The sequence below is a fragment of the Hylobates moloch genome, unplaced genomic scaffold (genome assembly GCF_009828535.3).
Source record: "Hylobates moloch isolate HMO894 unplaced genomic scaffold, HMol_V3 SCAFFOLD_20, whole genome shotgun sequence".
Lineage (NCBI taxonomy): Eukaryota > Metazoa > Chordata > Mammalia > Primates > Hylobatidae > Hylobates > Hylobates moloch.
The window spans coordinates 35,003,410-35,023,477 of NW_026652295.1; the positions used below are offsets into that span (position 1 = coordinate 35,003,410).

The 20,068-nt window shown below is 50.2% G+C and overlaps 1 protein-coding gene across 4 annotated transcripts in view; it reads right to left on the reverse strand.

The window, feature by feature from the left end:
- ETV7 (ETS variant transcription factor 7) overlaps positions 1-19,437 on the reverse strand; it is a 123,187-nt gene extending 103,750 nt beyond the window's left edge. The window contains exons 1-6 of one of the 4 annotated variants that reach the window (XM_058432189.1): positions 19,265-19,437; positions 17,278-17,413; positions 7,765-7,929; positions 5,347-5,472; positions 3,220-3,450; positions 1,373-1,515 (exon numbers count right to left, since the gene is read on the reverse strand). In XM_058432189.1, coding sequence (XP_058288172.1) covers positions 1,373-1,515; positions 3,220-3,450; positions 5,347-5,472; positions 7,765-7,929; positions 17,278-17,413; positions 19,265-19,270 — 807 coding nt within the window. In that variant the 5' untranslated portion in view covers positions 19,271-19,437. Of the gene's footprint in view, positions 1-1,372; positions 1,516-3,219; positions 3,451-5,346; positions 5,473-7,764; positions 7,930-17,277; positions 17,414-19,264 lie in introns of those variants that run through there. The other 3 variants (XM_058432190.1, XM_032141537.2, XM_058432191.1) reach the window with 3 other exon arrangements.
- Positions 19,438-20,068: the final 631 nt, after the last annotated feature.

Below are 20,068 nucleotides of genomic sequence, written 5' to 3' on the forward strand. Positions count from 1 at the left end.
CATGTTACTTTTAAACAGCAAATGTCACAACAGTAACGAATAAATATATATATATTTGTGGGAAATGCAATCAGAGAGACAGCATGGTGGGGTGGCATGGATGGCCTTGCCAGGCCATACCCTGGGTGACTTTGGCCAAGCCATTTCTCTCTCGGGGGTAGGCAGTGTGAGGTAGGACCAAAGAGCCTGGGGTTTGGCATCAATTTAAGCCCCAGCTCCACTACTTGGCAGCTATGTCACCTTGGACAAGTTTCTGGACCTCTCTGAGTCTGCTTCCCCAGCTACATAATGAGAAGGAGAACACCTATCGCAAAGGTCAAGGATTAAATTATTAATAGCTAATCCATGAAAGAAATTAGCACAGTGTATGGCATGTAGTATGTGCTCATTAAATGGGACTGCTGCTCTCTGGGCCTGTTTTCCTCCGTTCTATATGAGGATTAGACCAATAAGTCCTCCCGAACTTTAGTCATCTGCATCTTTCCAGCCACCAGCACTGCTAAGAGCAATATAATATAGTGCAGCACACGGCCTGGGTTCAAGTCCCTGCTCTGCCTCTTACATAGCAGGGGATGGGTAAACTTGGGGCAAGTTGTTAGCCCTCAGTGAGCCTCAGTCTACACATCCGATAACACCTACTTCACGAGGTTGGTATGAGGATTAAATGAATTAGTACAAGTGGAGCCCTCAGGGCAGTGCCTGGCAATCAGGCACTATTACCTCTTAGAAAAGGCTATAAATCGATGATTATCATGATCGTTAATAGTTTTCTTTAAAAGATTTTTTTTACTTAAAGAAACCTATTTATTTTAAAAGGCTACATTCCTTATATCAGTGCTGTAAATCATGAGATGGTCATGGTAGCTACATTTTGTAATCCTAATTCAAAAATAAATAATTATGAGGATGTTAAACCACCTAAGATCTTGCAGACACCCATTTAGGTATAGGCATTCCTCATCATGGGAATGCTGGCCTCAGTCATCCCCAGGCCTTTCCAGCCCTGACATCAGATGCTCCTGTTGGGCCTGAGACCTGGGTTTCTGTCCAGCTCCCCGCAGGAAAGCAGCTTCCTCATCTGGCCTAACTGTGCAGTTCATGTAAACGTGCTTCTAAAGGCTGAAATGCTAAGCAAAGGTAAGATTAAGCAATGAGAAGACACAATTGTTCAGTTTCAGAGACAATCCCCATCCATAAGAGGTAACTGCCTGTCCCTCAATAGCTCCCCAAATAAAATTATCCTGACACTTCTGGGGTTGTTGGTGAAGGCCCCATCAGCTGAGGATTGTCCAATAGTGCTAGGGGACCACTCTGACCCCCAACTCTGTCCCATTCTGGTTATGTTGAGACCATTCTGCTGGCCAAGGCTCACCTTGTGATTACCCCAGAGTCTGGCAAGCCCATTTGGATCCACAACTCGGAAGATCTTGGCGTCCTTGTCTTCCCACTTGATGTAGGACTCATACCGGGTGTCAAGGAGCAGCTGATACACGTAATCCCACAGCAGCCGGCAGTCTGCAATTTAGCACAGGGAGTGCAGGCAGCACAGCTTTACTGGAGCCGTGAGGACAGGTGTTAGAAGGGCACTCTTGGAAGCCTCCCGGCCAGGGCCCTGGGAGCACCAGCAGGAAGGTGAAAATGATGATATCAACAGAAACAGCCACTAACGGGGCCCCTCACCCATTGTCTCAGGCGGTCTTCATGAGTCTGGGAAGTGGTTACCTTTATCCCCAGGAACAGGTGAGGAAATGGGCTCAGAGGTGCAGAGGTATCTAAAGTTGCCAAGCTCTTCAGTGGCAGGTAGAGCAGGGAGTCTGACCGGCTCTGCCCAGCATCAGAGCCATGTGAGGGCAGGCGGTGGGCCCACAGGCTGAGGGGCTGGACCCCTGACCCCAGGTCCCTCTCTGCCCCTGGCCCTGGACTTCTATTAATTATAACATCCACCCCTTCAAGCTCCCTGATGGTGAGGCTCAGGAAAACCAAGCATGCCATTGGGAGGGCAGGTGGGCATCCGGGAGCAACTGTGTCATCTGAAATCCCAGGACCTGGGCCTGTCGGCTGGGTCCCTGCAGGCAAGTTACACAACCTTCTCTGAGCCAGTTTCCTTGTATGCGGTGGTGAGAGAATTAGGTAACATAATAGACCACAAAACCCTCAGCACAGTGCCTGGTGTACTGTAAGTGCACGAAGTGAACTCCTGAGGTCAGGAGTTCGAGACCAGCCCGTGGCCAACATGGTGAAACCCTGTCTCTACTAATAAAACAAAAATTAGCCAGGTGTGGTGGCGGGCGCCTGTAATCCCAGCTACCCGGTAGGCTGAGGCAGGAGAATCGCTTGAACCCGGGAGGCAGAGGATGCAGTGAGTTGAGATCATGCCACAGCACTCCAGCCTGGGCAAAAGAGCCAGACTTCCATCTCAAAGAAAAAAAAAGAAAGAAAAGAAAAGAAAAACTTCCTATCAGGTACTATGCTGAGTACCTTGGTGACAGGATTATTCATACACCAAACCTCAGTGGCACGCAATTTACCCATGTATCAAACCTGCACATGTACCCCCTGAACCTAAAATAAAAGTTGAAAAAAAAAAAAGAATAAATGCAGTGTCACTATTATGACTAGAAAAACACCCTTCAGCTTATCTGTCAGTCTGTCTGGTTGTCTGCCTGTTAATCCTTTAACAACGAATGCAGAGTGGAAGTGTATCATTTGGTTAGCGCTCAGGCTCTGGAGCCAGACTGCCTGGGTTCACATCCCAACTCTACCAGTGCTGTGTGATCTTGGAGAAGTTACTTAACCTTCCTGTGCCTCAATTTCCATATCTGTGAAATGGGGCTAATAATAGTATCAAACTCAAAAAGACATTGTAGAATTAAATAAGGGCCTGGGAACCACGCCTGGCACATAATGAATGCTCAATTATTTTAAAACAGATAAAGTTTTAAAAGGCAGGTGTGGCACTCCATGCTAATGTGAGTGTCAGAATATGACTGGGTAAATTGTCCCTGTGTGGGAGACAGGGTGAGGCTTGGTGATCCCAGGTATCACAACCAGCTGTAACCAGATTGTGTCCAGCACACAGGACAGTCAATGCTACCCCGCAATCCCCCAACCACAGACCTCCCATCACCAGGTCAAAATAGCCCTGTCCTCATCAGTTGTGACTCTGGGACTCAGACTCAGTGCTCCTTCCCATGGCCAGAGGAACAGCCTCCCACTCACCAGCAATCCTGCCGTCAATGGGGGCCTGCGGCATCGCGGGGAAGGAACAGACACCCTGGGTCCTGCAGCCGAGCTCTGCACAGTGACATAAGTTGAGGGACTCCTCCTTGCCAGGGGTCCACCTTGCCAGGCCAGGGTCATCCAGGTGGCCAAAGGAGCTGGTAAGTCCTGGGTCTGGTGGCTGCAGCAGGTGGCCCCTTCGGGTGTCCATCTGAGAGGGCCCAGTCACCTCTGCAAGCAGATGAGCACCAGTGGTAGCAGGCAGTGGGCCCCAACCCTTCCCAACTCAATCCCTCAATGGTGAGCCTGGGAGGGAGCCCTGTGGGGCAGCACTCCTGATGCTCTTCATCCAGCCCCTGGTTAGAAGGTCAGGGAGGCAGTGGGGGGCAGTGGGTGAGGGCCAGACAGCCTAGGTGCTAACCCCAGCTCCCACACAAGTAACAACCTGTCAAGCCTCTTCCCTCAACTATGAAACTGGCTGCAAAGCCAAGCAGTGACAGAACCAGGTCTAGAACCCAGAGGCCTGTATCCCACCTCCTCTCCATTTTCCCAGCAAGTATTTATTGAGAGCCTTCTATGAACCAGGCATTGTTCTAAGAATCTTGAGCATATATTGCTGAGCTCCCAAAAGCCTCTGCCCTCAGGGAGCTTATATGCTAGTTGAGAGCAGGGGAGATGGATGATTAAAATAAAAAGGAAACAGAAACAGTATACAATATGGGGAGAAAAAAATAAATCATCCTAAGGCAGATAGGGAAATCTGGGAAAGGAGCAAGGGTTGCCACTTTAGAGACGCTGCTCAGGCCTCCCTGACATTAGCATTTAAACAGACCTGAAGGAGGTAGAGGAGTGAGCTCTGTGGGTATCTAGAGCAGAGAGGGGATGCCAGGCAGAGGGAACAGTAAGTGCAACGGCCCTGGGGCAGGAGCGTCTCAGGCTTGTCCAATGAACAAGAAGGCCCATGTGGCTGGAGCAGCAGGAGCAAGGGGGAGAAGGCTGGGAGGGGAAGGCAAGGGCAGGAGTCAGCGGAAGAACTGCACTTGGACTCCGAGGAGAAGGGAGCCGCTGGAAGATGCTGAGCAGACAAGTGACGTGACCTGACTTCTGAATCTCTCTGCGCTGTGGAGAACAGATCATAAGAGGTCAAAAGCAGAAGCAAGGAGACCAGTGAGGATGTTCTCCAGAGGCAATGGGGGCTGGAACAGGGCAGCAGAGGAGTGAGGAGAGGTTGGATTCCAGATAGATTTGAAGGTAGGGCTGACAGGATTTGTGGACAGTTGGGATGAGTCGGGGTGGGGGTAGAAATCTAAGATGACATCTGAGCAGTTGGAAGGGTGGAGGCGGGGTTTGCAGGTCTGGGGAAGATTGAAAAGGTCAGGATATTAGGCATTTGGTTTAGGGGCTGTGGGGGTTGAGAGACCTACTAGACGCCCCAGTGGAGGGGTGGGGCAGGCAGTGTGGGTGCACATATCTGGAATTTGGAGAGGTTGAGGCATATATATATTGGAATCATTCGCATCACATGGTGTTTAAGACCCAGGATCAGATGAGATGGCCCAGCATCTTGAGTGCAGATAGAGAAGCAGAGAGGCCCTCTGATCCTGGGGTACCCCAACATCTAGAAGCAGGGGAGAAAAGTAGAAACCAGAAGAGGAGGTCAAGGAGACACCAGTGGGGTAGAGGAGAACAGGTGAGTGGGGTGTCCTGGAAGCCAAGGGAAGAAAGAGTTTTGGGGAAGGAAGGAGAGGTGACCCCCAGGGTCAAAGTCTGCGAGAGGACACAGTAAATCAGGACTGAGAGTGGCCATGGAATGGACATCCTTATTTTCAGGTTTCTGGAGACCTTGACAAGAGTGGTTTCCATGGAGGGCTCCAGAGAGGAAATTGAGACATGATACAAACAACTCTTTGCTGGAGAGAGCAGAGAATGGGGAAGTGGGAGGCAGGGAGGGTGCAGCACGGAGGGAGGGCTGCCAGAAGCGCCCCAGAGCAGGAGGTGGGGGCGGGGCGTGAGGGGAGCTTGCCCACACTGGCCACCTCTTTCCTTGCTTCGCCTCGAGGATGTCCTGCCCTCCCAGTGAGGCTGATTTGAGGGAGGGACTCAGAGCACCACAAAGAGCTTCCTCACCTTCCGGGGGGACAGGAGAGGGCTGGGTGAGCGTCTTCAGCCTGAAGGCCCCTCCAAAAGAGGGCCCACACACCAGGGCTCGCCGCTGGGTCTTGATATACTGGAGTAGCTCATACAGGACGTCACCTGGAGGTGGGTGGGAGGGAGGGCAGGCTGCTGAACAGGCCACGTGGGAAGGGCCAGCCTCGTCCTCCTGCAGCCACCTGCCTCAGGGTGAGGGCTGGCATGTCCTGTCACAGCTTCATGCCGATGGCAAAGGGGGTCCTGCTGCAGCTAACAGGAGGCTGGGCTGGCGATGGGCAGGGACGCTGCTGCTCCCATGGTGGATGAATTTTAGAAAGACATCCTTTCCTGCTGGTAGACGCAGCCGCCTCCAGGGCATGCAGCTTGCAAGGTCAGGCTGCTTCTCAACCCTCGCACACACCCTTGGCTGAGGGCTTGTGCACAGTGCATAAACTGTACAACTGTACCTCACGTTCCTGGGAGCAGAGACAGTTCTAAGGCTCATGGGATTCCAAGCTTTATTAAAAGTCTGCCCCTGCCTTCTAAGGAGCAAGGCTGTCTTAGCCTCTTCCTAAAAGGCAGAATGAGTAGCTGCTTTAATAAATGGTTGAAGAAAGGAAAAGCCAGGTGCAGTGGCTCACACCTGTAATCCCAACACTTTAGGAGGCTAAGGCAGGAGGATTGCTTGAGCCCAGGAGTTTGAGACCAGCCTGGGCAACATGGATAGACCCTGTCTCTACAAAAATTTTAAAAATCAGCTGTGTATGGTGTGCATGTCTGTGGTCCCAGCTACTTGGGAGGCTGAGGCAGGAGAATCACTGGAACCCAGGAGGTTGAGGCACAAGTGAGCTGTGTTCACACCACCAAACTCTAGCCTGGGCAATAGAGTGAGACCCTGTCAAAAAAAAAAAAAAAAAAAAAAAAGCCAGAATTGGGCTCTGTCCTTGGTCCCAGAAATCTCCCTTGACTCATACCTTGGGCTAAAGTGCTGATAGTAGGGCAGGAAAGAGGGGATCCATGGGTAGAGAGCCAACCTGGGGATCCCAGGCAGCCAGAGGGATACAATGTAGACAGTGGGCACTCGAGGACCAGAAGTGCTTGTAGGAAGGTGGAGAGACGAACAAGGGTAGGAAGGGGACCAGCCCCAAGCTCACCTGCTTCCCCGCTTTGCCTCGGTACAGGACCATCAGGGCTGTGGGGAAGCTGGAAGCCTTGTCTCTCTGTCCCTGCCCTCCTCTCGCCTCCCACAATCCAAGCTCTTAGAGAGACGAAAGCTCCAGCAGCTGCTACAGGAGGCTCATGGTGGGAAGTGGGTGATAGAACTTGGGATGTCAGCTGGGAGCAGTGGCTCATGCCTGTAACCCCAGCACTTTGGGAGGCGAAGGTGGGCAAATCACCTGAGGTTGGGAGTTTGAAACCAGCCTGGCCAACATGGTGAAACTCCATCTCTACCAAAAATACAAAATTAGCCGGGCGTGGTGGAGGGCGCCTGTAGTCCCAGCTACTCAGGAGGCTGAGGCAGGAGAATCGCTCGAACCTGGGACGCAGAGGTTGCAGTGAGCCAGGATCGCGCCACTGCACTCCAGCCTGGGCGACAGAGTGAGACTCCGTCTCAAAAAAAAAAAAAAAAAAGAACTTGGGATGTGACATGAGACTGGGCTGTACGTGTTAGGTGTAAAGGGGCAAATCAGCAGATTCCAGAACGTCTCTTTGCCAAACACACTGTGGGCCTGCTTGGCCAAAAGACAGGGAACACAGAAAACATGAGCGAATTCTTAAGAAAAAGACACAAAATCAGCACAAACATAAGAGCCACCTGAAAACAAGCCAAACAAGACTCAGATGCGATTCTAGAGGTTCCTGGAAGGCCCTGCTGCTGCCACTGGCCACCCTCCCTCCCACCACCAGTCCCTCCCCACAAACTCCGTACTGCTGGAACACTATCAGCTGACATTCATTCCTTTGCCCTCAGACCTAGTTTCTGGTTAAAATCAAAAGTCATATTGGAAGTCAAGGCTTTTGCTGTTAGCAGCCATTTATACCTCAGTGAGAATGAATATTTGATCTTTCTCTAGTTGATCTTTTGTTCAGTAGGGGTAGAGGGTGGGAGGCAACAGGATGGAAGTGAGTAAAGGAGACAAGGACCACAGATAAGGGGAAGAGAAAGCGAGAGAGCAGAACAGGCCCCTACAGCTCTGAAAACAAGTGGTCAAATGGACGCCCTTGCTGAAGGCCTGCTCTAGCTAGGAACCACCAGACACACACGTATGCAGAGGGGCATCTGCAGTGCTGGAAATGAGCATGATTCCCCAAGAAAGACCCCTCCATCTCCCTCCCTGGGCCCCCCTGGGGTACTTGGGCCGTCCTGGCCTACCAGGGTTCCCGCTTACAGGAAAGCCTGTGAGTTTCCCTGACCTGAGCTGGGCGCACGGTGCCGGAAGTCGTCCTTGGTGAGGATGCAGAGGGCACGTCCGTTCATCTCAAACCCGTGCTCCGCGGTGCATGGCAGAGAGTACTCCTGCTCTGCCCAGCGCAGCCAGTGCAGCACGTCCTCCCTGCTCCACAGTGCGGGCTGGATGCCTGCAATCAGCAAGGATCAGTCCCATCACTCCCCGTCAGGCCTCCTCAAAGAAGCCCACCCTGAACACTCCATCTGAGCAGATGCTCCCCTGTCCTGGCCCCCAACCCCCATCATCTGCTGTCGCTGCCACCTGTTTCTTTCCTTCCTAGCACCTTAACTTCTTTGTAATTACATTTTACATTGGATAGAATTAGATGTTCGTGTTTATCATTATATATGTATCATGTATGTATTCACTTATTTATTGTTGGTACCTCCTCCCCACCTGTTTTCCAATCATTCATTCAACAAGTGTTTAACGAGAACCTACTGTGTGCCAGCACTGGACTAGGTGTGATGGGGCAGATGGTTATGTGTATTCAGCACCTAGAACAGTGCCTGGAACACAGTAGGTGCTCAAAAACACATGTTGAGTGATTACTTGAATGACTGAACAGTCCAATGAAAGGGGTGTTATTGGCCGGGCGCAGTGGCTCATGCCTGTAATCTCAGCACTTTGGGAGGCCAAGGCGGGGGGATCATGAGGTCAGGAGATGGAGACCATCCTGGCCAACATGGTGAAACCCCATCTCCACTAAAAATATAAAAATTAGCCGGGCATGGTGGCATGCACCTGTAATCCCAGCTACTCGGGAGGCTGAGGCAGGAGAATCACTTGAACCCGGGAAGCGGAGTTTGCAGTGAGCCGAGATCGCGCCACTGTGCTCCAGCCTGGGCGACAGAGCGAGACTCTGTCTAGAAAAAAAAAAAAAAAAAAAAGAAGGGATGTTATTGTTTCCCAAATGAGGCAATGAGGCTCCCAGAGGTTAAGTGACTAGCCCACACTCATACAGGCAGCATGAGGCACAGCTGGGCTGTCTGGCTATTGAACTTTTCTGTTTCATTGTGCCAACTTGGAATCAGGTTTGCTCAGGGAACAGCCCACAGGACAAGGGAGCCTCCCACACTCACCTTCAGTGCATGTGTTTTTATTTCTGGCAGTAGCCAGACAAGTGGCTGCTTATTCTCCCCACGTTTCCACTCTGCCTGGGACTGCTACGCTCCTAATGCCAAGTTTTGGAGAGTGTTCAGCAGGGCTACGTTATGACTTTATGAGCCCTTGACACATTTGCCTTTGTGGGCAAAAAATATTTAAAATAGACTAAGCGTGGTGGCTCCCACCCGTAATCCCAGCACTTTGGGAGGCCAAAGTGGGCAGATCACTTGAGCCCAGGAGTTTGAGACCAGCCTGAGCAACTTGGCAAAACCCCGTCTCTCCAAAAGTACAAAAAAGAAAATTTAGCCAGGCATAGTGATGCACACCTGTGGTCCCAGCTACTTGGGAAGCTGAGGTGGGAGGATCGCTTGAGCCCGGGAGGTCACAGTGAACCATCACTGCGCCACTGCACTCCAGCCTGGGTGACAGGGTGAGACCCTGTATCAAAAAAATACATCAATTTAAATTCTATTTTATGACTGCACTGGTATAAAGACTCAGAGCTCACTGGGTTCAGTTCTACAGGTAAGAAAGTTGAGGCAGAAGAGAGAAGCAACTGTCCAAGGCCACACCTTGGCAATGATAAGGACCAGACCAGCCTCTGCTCCCTTATACTCAAAGCGACACAGGAAATGAACTTAATTTTAACATTTAAAAAAAGGAGATCTGCATCCTTCATTGTTCATTCATTCAGCCAATATCTAATGAGTACCAGCTTGTGTCAGTCACCGTGCAGGGCTAGGGACACAGCACGGAACCAGGCTGGCAGGAGGGAGGAGCCCCACCACCAACAACTCTAACGATAGTCCTCCCGAAGGCACACGGGGAACGTTCACTGTGCTGAGAAAACAGAAAGCAAGGCACTAGAGCCCAGTTTAAGAGTGAGGAAAGGTTTCCTTTACAAGAGTAAATGTCGGAAATTGCCGAAAAAATTATTTAAGGCAGAAAAAAGAATACATGTGAGAACTGGCCTCTGTGGTACTACCTATGACAAAGCCATGTAACTAAGATAAAACGGTCTTATGCTAAGATTGGCAAGTATCATTGGAAAAGAAGGTGGAGCCCAGGAGCAAGTAAGTGTTCACGCACGCACACATGTGCATATGTGTGTATGTGTATTTTGTAAAGTTAATACATGACAGAGGTAGGATTTTAATTCAGAGGGAAAGGATAGTTAATCTAATATGGAAAAAAAAAAAAAAAACCTGACTCTCCACCTGGAAAAAAATACATTTGGGTCCTCACCTCCCACCATTCACATTCACAAAAATCAATTGTAGGTAGATTAAAGGCCTAAATAATAGAACAATACAAATCTTAATAGAAGTAGAATCAAAAACCAAATGCACTCAATAAGAGCAGAGGGGACCTCAACCATGACAGGAAACGCAGAGGCTGTAATAAAAACGAAATACACATTTGACTACATTAATTTTCTGTGTTTGCTGCAAAAGATACCATAAACAAAACTAAAAGAGGATAGATTTCGGGGAAATATTTGCAATGCAGATGACAGATAAAAGGTTAATGCCTACCACAGGTCAAGAGCATCTGTAAATTGATTTTTTTTTAAAGACAAAAAGAATCTTCCCAGCAATCCCAGCAAAGCAGGATTTCTCAGCATCAGCACTATTGACGCTTTGGGACTGATAATTTTTTGCTGTGAAGGCCTATCCTGTGTGTTGTAGGATGTTTAGGAATACCCTGGTCACTATCCACTCAATGCCAGTCTAGTTCTAGCAACTAAAAATGTCTCCACACACGGCCAAATGTCCCCAGGGGGAAAGGAGCAGCAAAACTGCTGCCAGTTGAGATCCCCTGCAGCACAGCAAATCCACCAATAAGCACGTGACAAGACATGTCACCTCAATAGTCAGGGAAATGTACCATCAGAGAAGAATAAGATATTTAACAGCAGGAGTGCAGGGAAAAGGATGTTTTGCTGGTGAAGATAGGAATTTAGAGCCTCGATGGGAGATGAGTCTGGTGATACATGAGACTCCGAAAACTGACTTAGTGTAAAATGTGGAGGCCACATGATGGGCAGATTCCTGAGGGGCCGAGGGCAGGCCTCCACAGCCAGCCAGGGCTTCCGCGGCTAGGGGGTCAACCGCCAATTGCATTGTACCTAACTCATATTTTTTGTGTAGTTCCCCTAGTTCACCATATTGGAGGCGTCAGCCTGAAAATTCAAAAGTGTGATTCCTGGCCTGTTGTGGTGTCTGAGGCCTACAATTCCCAGCAGTTTGGGAGGCAGAGGAGGGAGGATCGTTTGAACCCAGGAGTTTGAGACCAACCTGGACAACATAGTTAGACCCTTGACTCTACAAAAAAAAATTTTTTTTTAATTAGCCAGGCATGGTGGTGCATGCTTATAGTCTTAGCTACTCAGAAGGCTGAGGAGGGAGGGATTGAGCCCAAGAGTTCACGGATGCAATGAGCTATGATAGTGCCACTGTACTCCAGCCTGGGCAACAGAGTGGGACCCTGTCTCTTAGAAAAAAAAAAAGAAGAAGAAGAAGAAAAAGAAGAAGGCCGGGCGTGATGGCTTACACCTGTAATCCTAGCACTTTGGGAGGCCAAGGCAGGCAGATCACAAGGTCAGGAGTTTGAGACCAGCCTGGCCAACATGGTGAAACCCAACCTCTACTAAAACTAAAAAAATTAGCCAGGCACGGTGGCACATGCCTATAATCCCAACTACTTGGGAGGCTGAGACAGGAGAATCGCTTGAACCCAGGAGGTGGAGGTTGCAGTGAGCTGAGATCAAGGTACCGCCCTCCAGCCTGGGTGACTGAGCGAGATTCCATCTCAAAAAAAAAAAAAAAAGTAAAAACATACAACAGCAACAGAAAGCATAGAAGATGTTGCCAGGCCAGCTGTAAATAATGTGACCTGAATGACAGTAACTCAGTTTCATCATCAGTAAAACCAAGGATGATGAAAAAAACTGTACTGTCCACACAGGGCTGTCACAAGGATGCTTTGAGATAATCTATTTAAAGAGCAGCGTCTGGCATGTGGCATGTGCTTTTTGACATACATGGAGCTATAGATGTCAACGAGGTAATACATGTAAAATGCGTGGCACAGGGTCCAACACCTGATGGGTATTATCTATGGCATCAATCACCCTCAAGAGGTCTCCCTGACCCAGTTGCCAGGATGAGAGTAACTGGGACTCCCCTTCCCGATGTAAGGGGACCTCACCTGCAGATCGGCCCCCGGCCTTTCCCTCTCTTGGCAATAATCCACTGCATTTTCAGTTCTTTCCCATTAACCATCTTTGTCTCTCAAGACTCCAGGCAAATGTCACCTCACTCTCCCGGCCCAGTGGCCTGCTTACTGAGGATTTCCAGCTTGGCCAGCTCCCGACTCCCAGCTCCCAAGGCAGATATGGACAGAGCCCCCTGGCTGGGGCAGCAAGAGGAGCTGCCTGTCCAGGACCCAATTGGAGGGCTCAGGTGCCTCCCTGAAGAGTCAACACCGTGTCCCCTACCTCCTCCCAGAGCAGGGCTAGATGTGGGGGCTCCCCTCCACCTCCCAGCTGCATCACCTCCACTGCCCTTATCTGTGGACATAGTGCTTCTTTACATAGTCACTGAATCCCCAACTAGAATGTAAGCTCCAGGAGGCAAAGACTTTGCCTGTCTCAGTCACTGTGGTCTCTCCAGCCCCTATAGCAATGCTTGGCACATAGTAGCTGCTCAATAAAAATAAATTTTTTAAGTAAGTGAGTTGAGCAAAGCAGTGTGGGGTCACCCCCAGGGCCTCCTTGCCTGCCCCTTCTCCAGCCCCTGACTCCCACCCCGACTGGACCTCTCTTCCCACAGCATCCCTTTTACTGTCTTGCTGAAGAAACTATCGTTCGCAACTATCAAGCCCATCAAGTCAAAACCCCTCTGTCCTGGTTTCAAGACCCCTCAAAGTGCCCCTCCCCAGCTGACCAAAGCTATTTCCCACCACTTCCCACCACACCCCTGCAGTTTACTGGGTCTAGTGAGCTCCAGGAGCCACAGAGACTGACCAGTCTGTAGCAACCAAATCAGAATGAACAGCTGGCTTCTCCCTACCTTTCAGGATCCCCTTGCAGGAAGAATGCAGGAGGCAGTTAAAGTGCTTGGCCAGTACCCTAGAAATGGGAGCTATCATCACCTGAGCCTAGAGGCAGTTTCTCAAAGCAAATGACAGCTGTGGGGTCTGAGGGATGCCGGTTCAAATCCCAGCTCCACCATTTTACTGGTAGGTGGCTTTGGACAAGATAATTCACCTAATGCCCAGTTTACACAACTGTAAGGCAGAGGTAACAAAAGAAGCTACTTTCCATGCCTACTGAATGTATTCAATCGGATAATAAATACTGTATGCTCATCACAATACCTAGTCAAGAGTAAAAACTCAACCAATGGCCTTTATTCTGATGATCAACATCCTGATCATCACAGCCCAGCCTGAAAACAGACAGACTAGCTTGCTTCTCTGCCACGATGACTGCGGTTTATCAATTATCATGTCCTTAGTTTATTGTGTGTCATTGTGTCTCCAGAGACCCCTTAAATCTGTCACTCCTTTGCTTGGCCCCATTGTCTTAGCTGATAATCCTTTCCTTGGTAATCACACCAAGCTTTACGATCATCACCACACTGTGGGGGCAGGGCCAGTGCATACAGTTCACGTTGTGTACTGCACAAAGATACCATCAGAGGAGGGGAATAGGAGGATGGAGGTGAAATCCAGCCTGGACTTTGATTGGCTTCTCCCCAAAGGAGGAGTCTTTCCAGTTTGCACAAAGATGCATATGGTCTAGCCCAGACCCTGCATTTAGGGAGGGGAGAGGTTCTTTATCCTCATATTAATAGTTCTTGGAATTCCCCATCTGTTTGTTTGGGTCCTCACCGCCACATTCCTTTTCATTACCAGGTGATGATGTCACTGTCAATACTCACACGTTCCAGTGAATTAGAACATTCGCTTTTAATCTCCATCCTCCCATTCCACCCCACCGCTCTGGTGTTTTACACCCACGTCCATCTAATTTCCTGCTTCTCATAGGCCATGATCTAGGGCAGCATTTCTCAAACCATTTTGACCTCAACCCATGGTAAACAAATAACATTTTGTACCCACACACATGTATATATAAATAGCCTAAACAAAGTAGTCACGAATCTCAGCTACCTTTACTATTTATAATGCGCTCTGATGTGTTGTTCTGTTTCAATGTTTAAAAATATTTATCTTGGTCCACTAAGTGGATTTCACTTCCTTAGTAGGTCTTGACCAGCACTTTGAAAATAAATAAAATGTGGTTCTCAAACCAGCAGCATCAGCATTACCCAGGAGTTTATTAGAAATCTGCAGAATCTCAGGCCCCATCCCAGACCTACTGCTGAACCAGAATCTGCATTTCAACATGGTTCCCAGGAGATTCATGTGCACATTAAAATCTGAGAAGCCCTGGTCTGGAATACCAGGAAGCCACAATTGTTAGCGTTGATCTATTAAATGAAGTGCCCAGGAACTCTCTCACACGTGAAGGATGTGAACTTGAGCATGGGCACCCAAAGTCTGTTCGAGCTTCCCAAAGGCCCATTTCTCCTGCTTTACACTTCCAGGGAGTCACAGAGAGGTGTTATCCCTCTCCTTGTGACTCTGAATGTAGGACACAGCACTCCATGTCTCTTCCCATGGCTTATTTACAGCTAGGAGCTTTGAAAGTCAATTTCAAAACACAAAGAAGTCTCATTTCCTCTGCATCCAAAGTGAGAAGTTCACAGACCTTTTCTCTGGGGAATAAGCTCCAGGGAAAAGAAGAGATGCAGGACCGAGAAATAAGAGTCCTGGGTTGGAGGCCTAGTCTGGCCATTAGCATCACAGTTGACCCTTGCCCTCCCTGAGTCTCAGTTTCTCTGTCACTGAGTGAGGCCATGGTGGTGACCATCTCTGAACTGCCTCCTCTCAAAATTCTCCCAACTTGTCCCTTGAGGGTGCATCACCTACTCCCAGACTCACTCCCCTGTGACATCAGCCCAGTTCTGAAAATGGTCCTAGAGTCTGCACTGCCAGCTGTCCCTGCCCTGCAGCTGCATTCCCCCATAGCTCCTGACTCACTCTGGCCTTGGGCAGACCCTCATGGCCATGGACCAGGGATGGGGAGGTCAGAATCCTCTTTTGTTCCCCCATTTCCAAAGAGGGAAGCATAGTTGTGAATCTCCGTGAATCCCACTCCTCCATCCCAGTAGACTTCCTGTCCCTTGCCACAACCCCGGACATCACAGTTGTCCTCAGAGTGGACTTTCTACTGCTTTACTACACATCTTTGTCAGGAAAATCAACACAAAAAAAGTGAGCTCTGCAAGAAAATAACTTCCGTGCTCCTCTTAGCATCAACTCACAAGGCTAAACAAGATCTGTTTTGTTCGTTCACTTCCTGCTGAGGCAAATCAGTCCTGACTACTTCCAGAAATTTAGGAAACTGGGCCAAGATCACCCCCAACAGGGCTGAAAAGTCGAACCCTCATTTGGTGTCAGCAGTTTGCTTGTTTGGGATGCTGTTGACAGGAAAATGAGTCATTTGGCATCCCCTATCTTTTAAAACTGTCAGATATTTACTAAGGGCCAGAACTGTATTGTCTGAATATTTGCAGATGTTCCAATAAATATGAGTCATGGAATCTAAGATGACAGGTGTAGAAGACGCTGCTGGGGCCCTGCCTCTCACCTCCACACTGTGAAGGCTGCCGAATGCCCCATCCGACCTGCCTTGGGCTTTTTCTGGCTGCAGGAACCCCTTAGCCAGTGTACAGGGTAATTTTGAAATGCTGGAGAGCCAATACCCCTGGAAACAGCGTTCGTGCTGTCATGGAAGGGAAGTGAGTGGATAACCCCCTTACCCACTGGTTGGAATAACTTAGGATTCACTGTCCCCAGAGACCCCCATGGTGCTAAATGGCCCAAAAGAACACCTTTGGGATTTGCTTCTCTTCTCTGTCTTTCCTCCCCACTCCTCACCAGTGTTTTAGGGTCTGCTCCTGGGAAAATCTAACCCAAGGCAACAGAACTGGTAGCTCGGGAGTTCTAATCTAGGAGAAAATAGGCCACGATGACCTGCACCCTGAGTTATGCAATCAGAGAATAGGCTGCCTCAAGAGGGGAGGAAACGCCTGTCCCTAGAAGTGTGCAGGAAGATCTGGTGACCATCTCAGAAGGGCCCACAGAAGTGATCCTGCATTGTTTGGAGGTCCTGGCGTTCTTGATGAAGATCACTAGTCATTCATGCATTCATTCATTCAGTAGATATTTAGTGAGCTTCTGAGCTTAGGAAGTTTGGTCTTAGGGAAATAGGATTTCCCAGGGCTCAGAGGAGATTTGTGGGTCTTGTGCTTGAACCTCACTATTAGAAAGTGTTTCTTAGAAGTTGTGTTAAAATTTCTAACCTTGGCCGGGTGCGGTGGCCCACGCCTGTAATCCCAGCATTTTGGGAGGCCGAGGCGGGTGGATCACAAGGTCAGGAGTTCAAAACCAGCCGGGCCAATATGGTGAAACCCCATCTCTACTAAAAAATACAAAAATTAGCCAGGCGTGGTGGCGCACACCTGTAGTTCCAGCTACTCAGGAGGCTGAGGCAGGAAAATTGCTTGAACCAGGGAGGCGGAGGTTGCAGTGGGCTGAGGTCACATCACTGCACTCCAGCCTGGGCAAAAGAGTGAGACTCCATCACAAAGAAAAAGCTAAAGAAAACTCAGCAAAGAAACAGCAAACAGAGGGAAGGTAAGTTAATCTTGGCACCTGGCAAAAATTAAATTTTTAATTGACAAATTATAAATAATAATTGTATATATTTATGCAATACAAAGTTATGTTATGAGATATATATAAAATTTGGGCCAGACACAGTGGCTCATGCCTGTGATCCCAGCACTTTGGGAAGCCGAGATGGGAGGATTACTTGAGCCCAGGAGTTTGAGAACAACCTGGGCAACATAGAGTGACCCTGTCTCTTATTTAAAAAAAAAATTTTTAATTTTAAGGGTCAGGTATAGTGGTTCAGACCCATAATCCCAGCACTTTGAGAGGCAGAGGCAAGAGGATAGCTTGAGCCCAAGAGTTCAAGACCAACCTGGGCAACATACTGAGATTCCCATTTCTACTAAAAATTTTAAGATTAGCCAGTAGTGCCTGTAGTCCCAGCTATTGGGGAGGCTGAGGTGGGAGGATTACTTGAGCCCAGGAGCTCGAAGTTGAAGGTGCAATGAGCTGTGATTACACCACTGCACTCTAGCTTAAGTAAGCAACAGAGCAAGACCCTGGATCTAAAACAAAATAAAAACTTACTTTTAAAAACTCAGCTTTTCTCCTCCCCTCTACTTACGGAGTCTTCCCGGCAGCTTGCAGATCCCCCCTTCACCCAGCAGGTTAATTTGAGCTTCACATCTGGCTTGCGCTTGGGTGCCTAGGGGAGGCATGGCTGCCACAGGGCTTATAGGAGAAATAGCCAATTCTCCTTCCTAGAGAGAGAAACACCAGGACAGTCAAAGAAGAGCATCTTGGTGAAGGCTCAGCCATCTTTAAATGTCTTAAGAATTTTTTTGGAAGGGAAAGAGTGTTTATCGCTGCCAGTGGACTGCATCAACCTTAAAGGTATGAACCATGTATATCTTCAACTCAGTACCATCAACATTTTGTACCCAGTGGACACAATAAATGACATCCTTCCAATTCACGCTTTCCATGCACGTGCCTAACTCCAAGAGGGATCCCCTGCCAAGACTTGCATGATTGAAATCTGAGAGCCCAGGAATACTCACTGGATCCTTGGTGAGGACAACACAGGAAACCTGAGGGGCCGGGATCAAAAGACCTTAAATCAGAAATAAACAAACAGGCCAGGTGCGGTGGCTCACACCTATAATCTCAACACTTTGGGAGTCTGGGGTGGGTGGATTACTTGAGGTCAGGAGTTTGAGACGAGCCTGACCAACATGGTGAAACACTGTCTCTACGAAAAATACAAAAATTAGCCGTGCGTGGTGACGGGCGCCTGTAATCCCAGCTACTCAGGAGGCTGAGGCAGGAGAATCACTTGAACCCGGGAAGCGGAAGCTGGAGTGAGCCAAGATCGCGCCACTGCACTCCAGCCTGGGCAAGAGAGCAAGACTCCGTCTCAGAACAAACACTATTTTCCAAAGAGAAAAAGAAAGGATAAGGATAAATTTCTGAATCCTAAGGTCTCACCACGGGAAGCCTGTATCTTTACAATTCGACAATCAGGATATGGCCCCCAGAGATGACGGAGTTCATCCATCCAGATGAGAAAATGAAGAAAGTGGCAGGATTTTGTAGGAATAGGAAGCTCCTTGGGGCTCATGCCCAGCCACAGGCTGCCACAGCACGGAAAGGAAAAGTGAAACCAGCTCCATCAAGTCATTTTTCACTCTAGGATTGTCAAAAGCTTTACATTCGTCTCTTGGGATCCGAGGAGAGCTATCTGCCGAGAGAGAATTTGGATCGGATCCAGCAAAGCAAACTCCAGAAGCCTTGGCTGCTGCGAAAGGGGATTCAACACCTTTTGGGGTCGTTCTCACTTCGTTTCCAGCCGGCCCCCCTTTGGTGCTGTTTCCCAAGTAATCAGACCTCAGGGGTTGCCTCCTGGTGGGGAAAGGGAAGCTTGCCTTGCTGGAGAAGGGGCTCCAGGCACAGGACTTGCCTCGGACTTGCCTCGGAAGCTCTTTGTCTGCTCCTCTATCCTCATCCAAGTAAGAGGAGCGGGGAATTCCGAGGCTGTAACCGCCTGGGAAACGCCAGCCCCGGAGCCGCTGAGCATCAGACTCCTGGGTTTCAGCATGGAGGCTGGGGAAGGGTCTAATAACTGGGTATGGGTCTTGGCGAGAGGGGAGTGGAGAAAGGCCTTGGAGTGGGACGGGGCCGCAGCTCTGGGGACAGTCCCGAGGCTCCCAGGAAACCGGCGAGTGGGGAGGGGCTGCTAAAGAGGGGCTCCCTGCGAGAACGCGTTCACCAGCTGTGAGGACCCGGCTGGCGCACGAACCTCCAAAGACCTCACATCTGGTTGGTGTAGGGGCGACCGGTGGTAAGGGGGCTGCGGAAAGGGCCCGCAGGGGCTGTGCGTGATGCCTTCAGAGCTGTGTGACACGGAGGGAGTCAGGGGCGGTGACCCGCGTCTGGAGGTGGAAGGGGAGGTGAGTGAGGGATGGGTGTGAGTTTAGGAATGTGTTGGAAGGAGAGATTCCCGCCAGGTAAAGGGTCTGATAAAATAGGTTTGGAAATCTAGGTGGTGAGGAAAGGGTGAGGGAGCAGGTGGCTCTGCGTGCGCGCTGCGTGTTCGGCCGCCAGGCTCTTACCTGCATTACAGGTGGAGGTGAGGGAGCTCCCGGCTTTCCGTCGTGAGCGCTCCCCTGGCTGTGGCTGCTGGGGCCCTGGGCCCGCGCTCCCGAGTCCTCCTCCCCCAAACCCCTGACCCGGCTCGGAGAACTGGAAGGTCGCGTGGGAGGAAATCTCTTTCGAGAAGCGCCAAGGCGTGTGCGCCCGGGTCCTCCGCAGGCGGGCAGGCGCGCGAGGCGCTCCGGTAATCGCTATCTTCCGGGAAACGAAAACGAAAGAGAGGGATGCGGTTCCACTTGCGCCGCTGCGGGCTAGGGGCAGGGCAGGGGCCGACCCGTGGGAGCGCAGCCCCGGGGCGCTGCCCGCTCGCCAGCCTGGGAGGCGTGGGTCCTGCACACAGTCTCCCGCCGGCGGACAGTCCCTCTGGCGACCTGGCCTGGGCTCCCACTGGGGCAGAGGCGGGATTCTGCAGGATCTGAGGATCTAAGGGGACCCCTAGTCCTGAACTCGGAACCAACTGCGTCTCTCAGGGTCCCGAGCCCAGGACCAGGACCCTGTGAGTCTCCGCACATGGGATAGGAAGGGGCTGCGCTTGGTGCCTCTCCCTTTAGGGGTGAGTGACATTCCCGGCCCCGATACTGTCTCGGCCTGCCGTTTGGCCCCGCGGAGGCCTCACAGGTCCGGAACCGTAGCGCCACCATCAGAGCGGCTGTGCTCTCCTGAGCAGGGCCAGACTACTTGGAGATCCCAACTGATACCTTTTCCTGGGCCTCTGGGTGCTCCAGGGTTGGTGCCTGCCCACCCATCACCCTTTCCATCTGTCT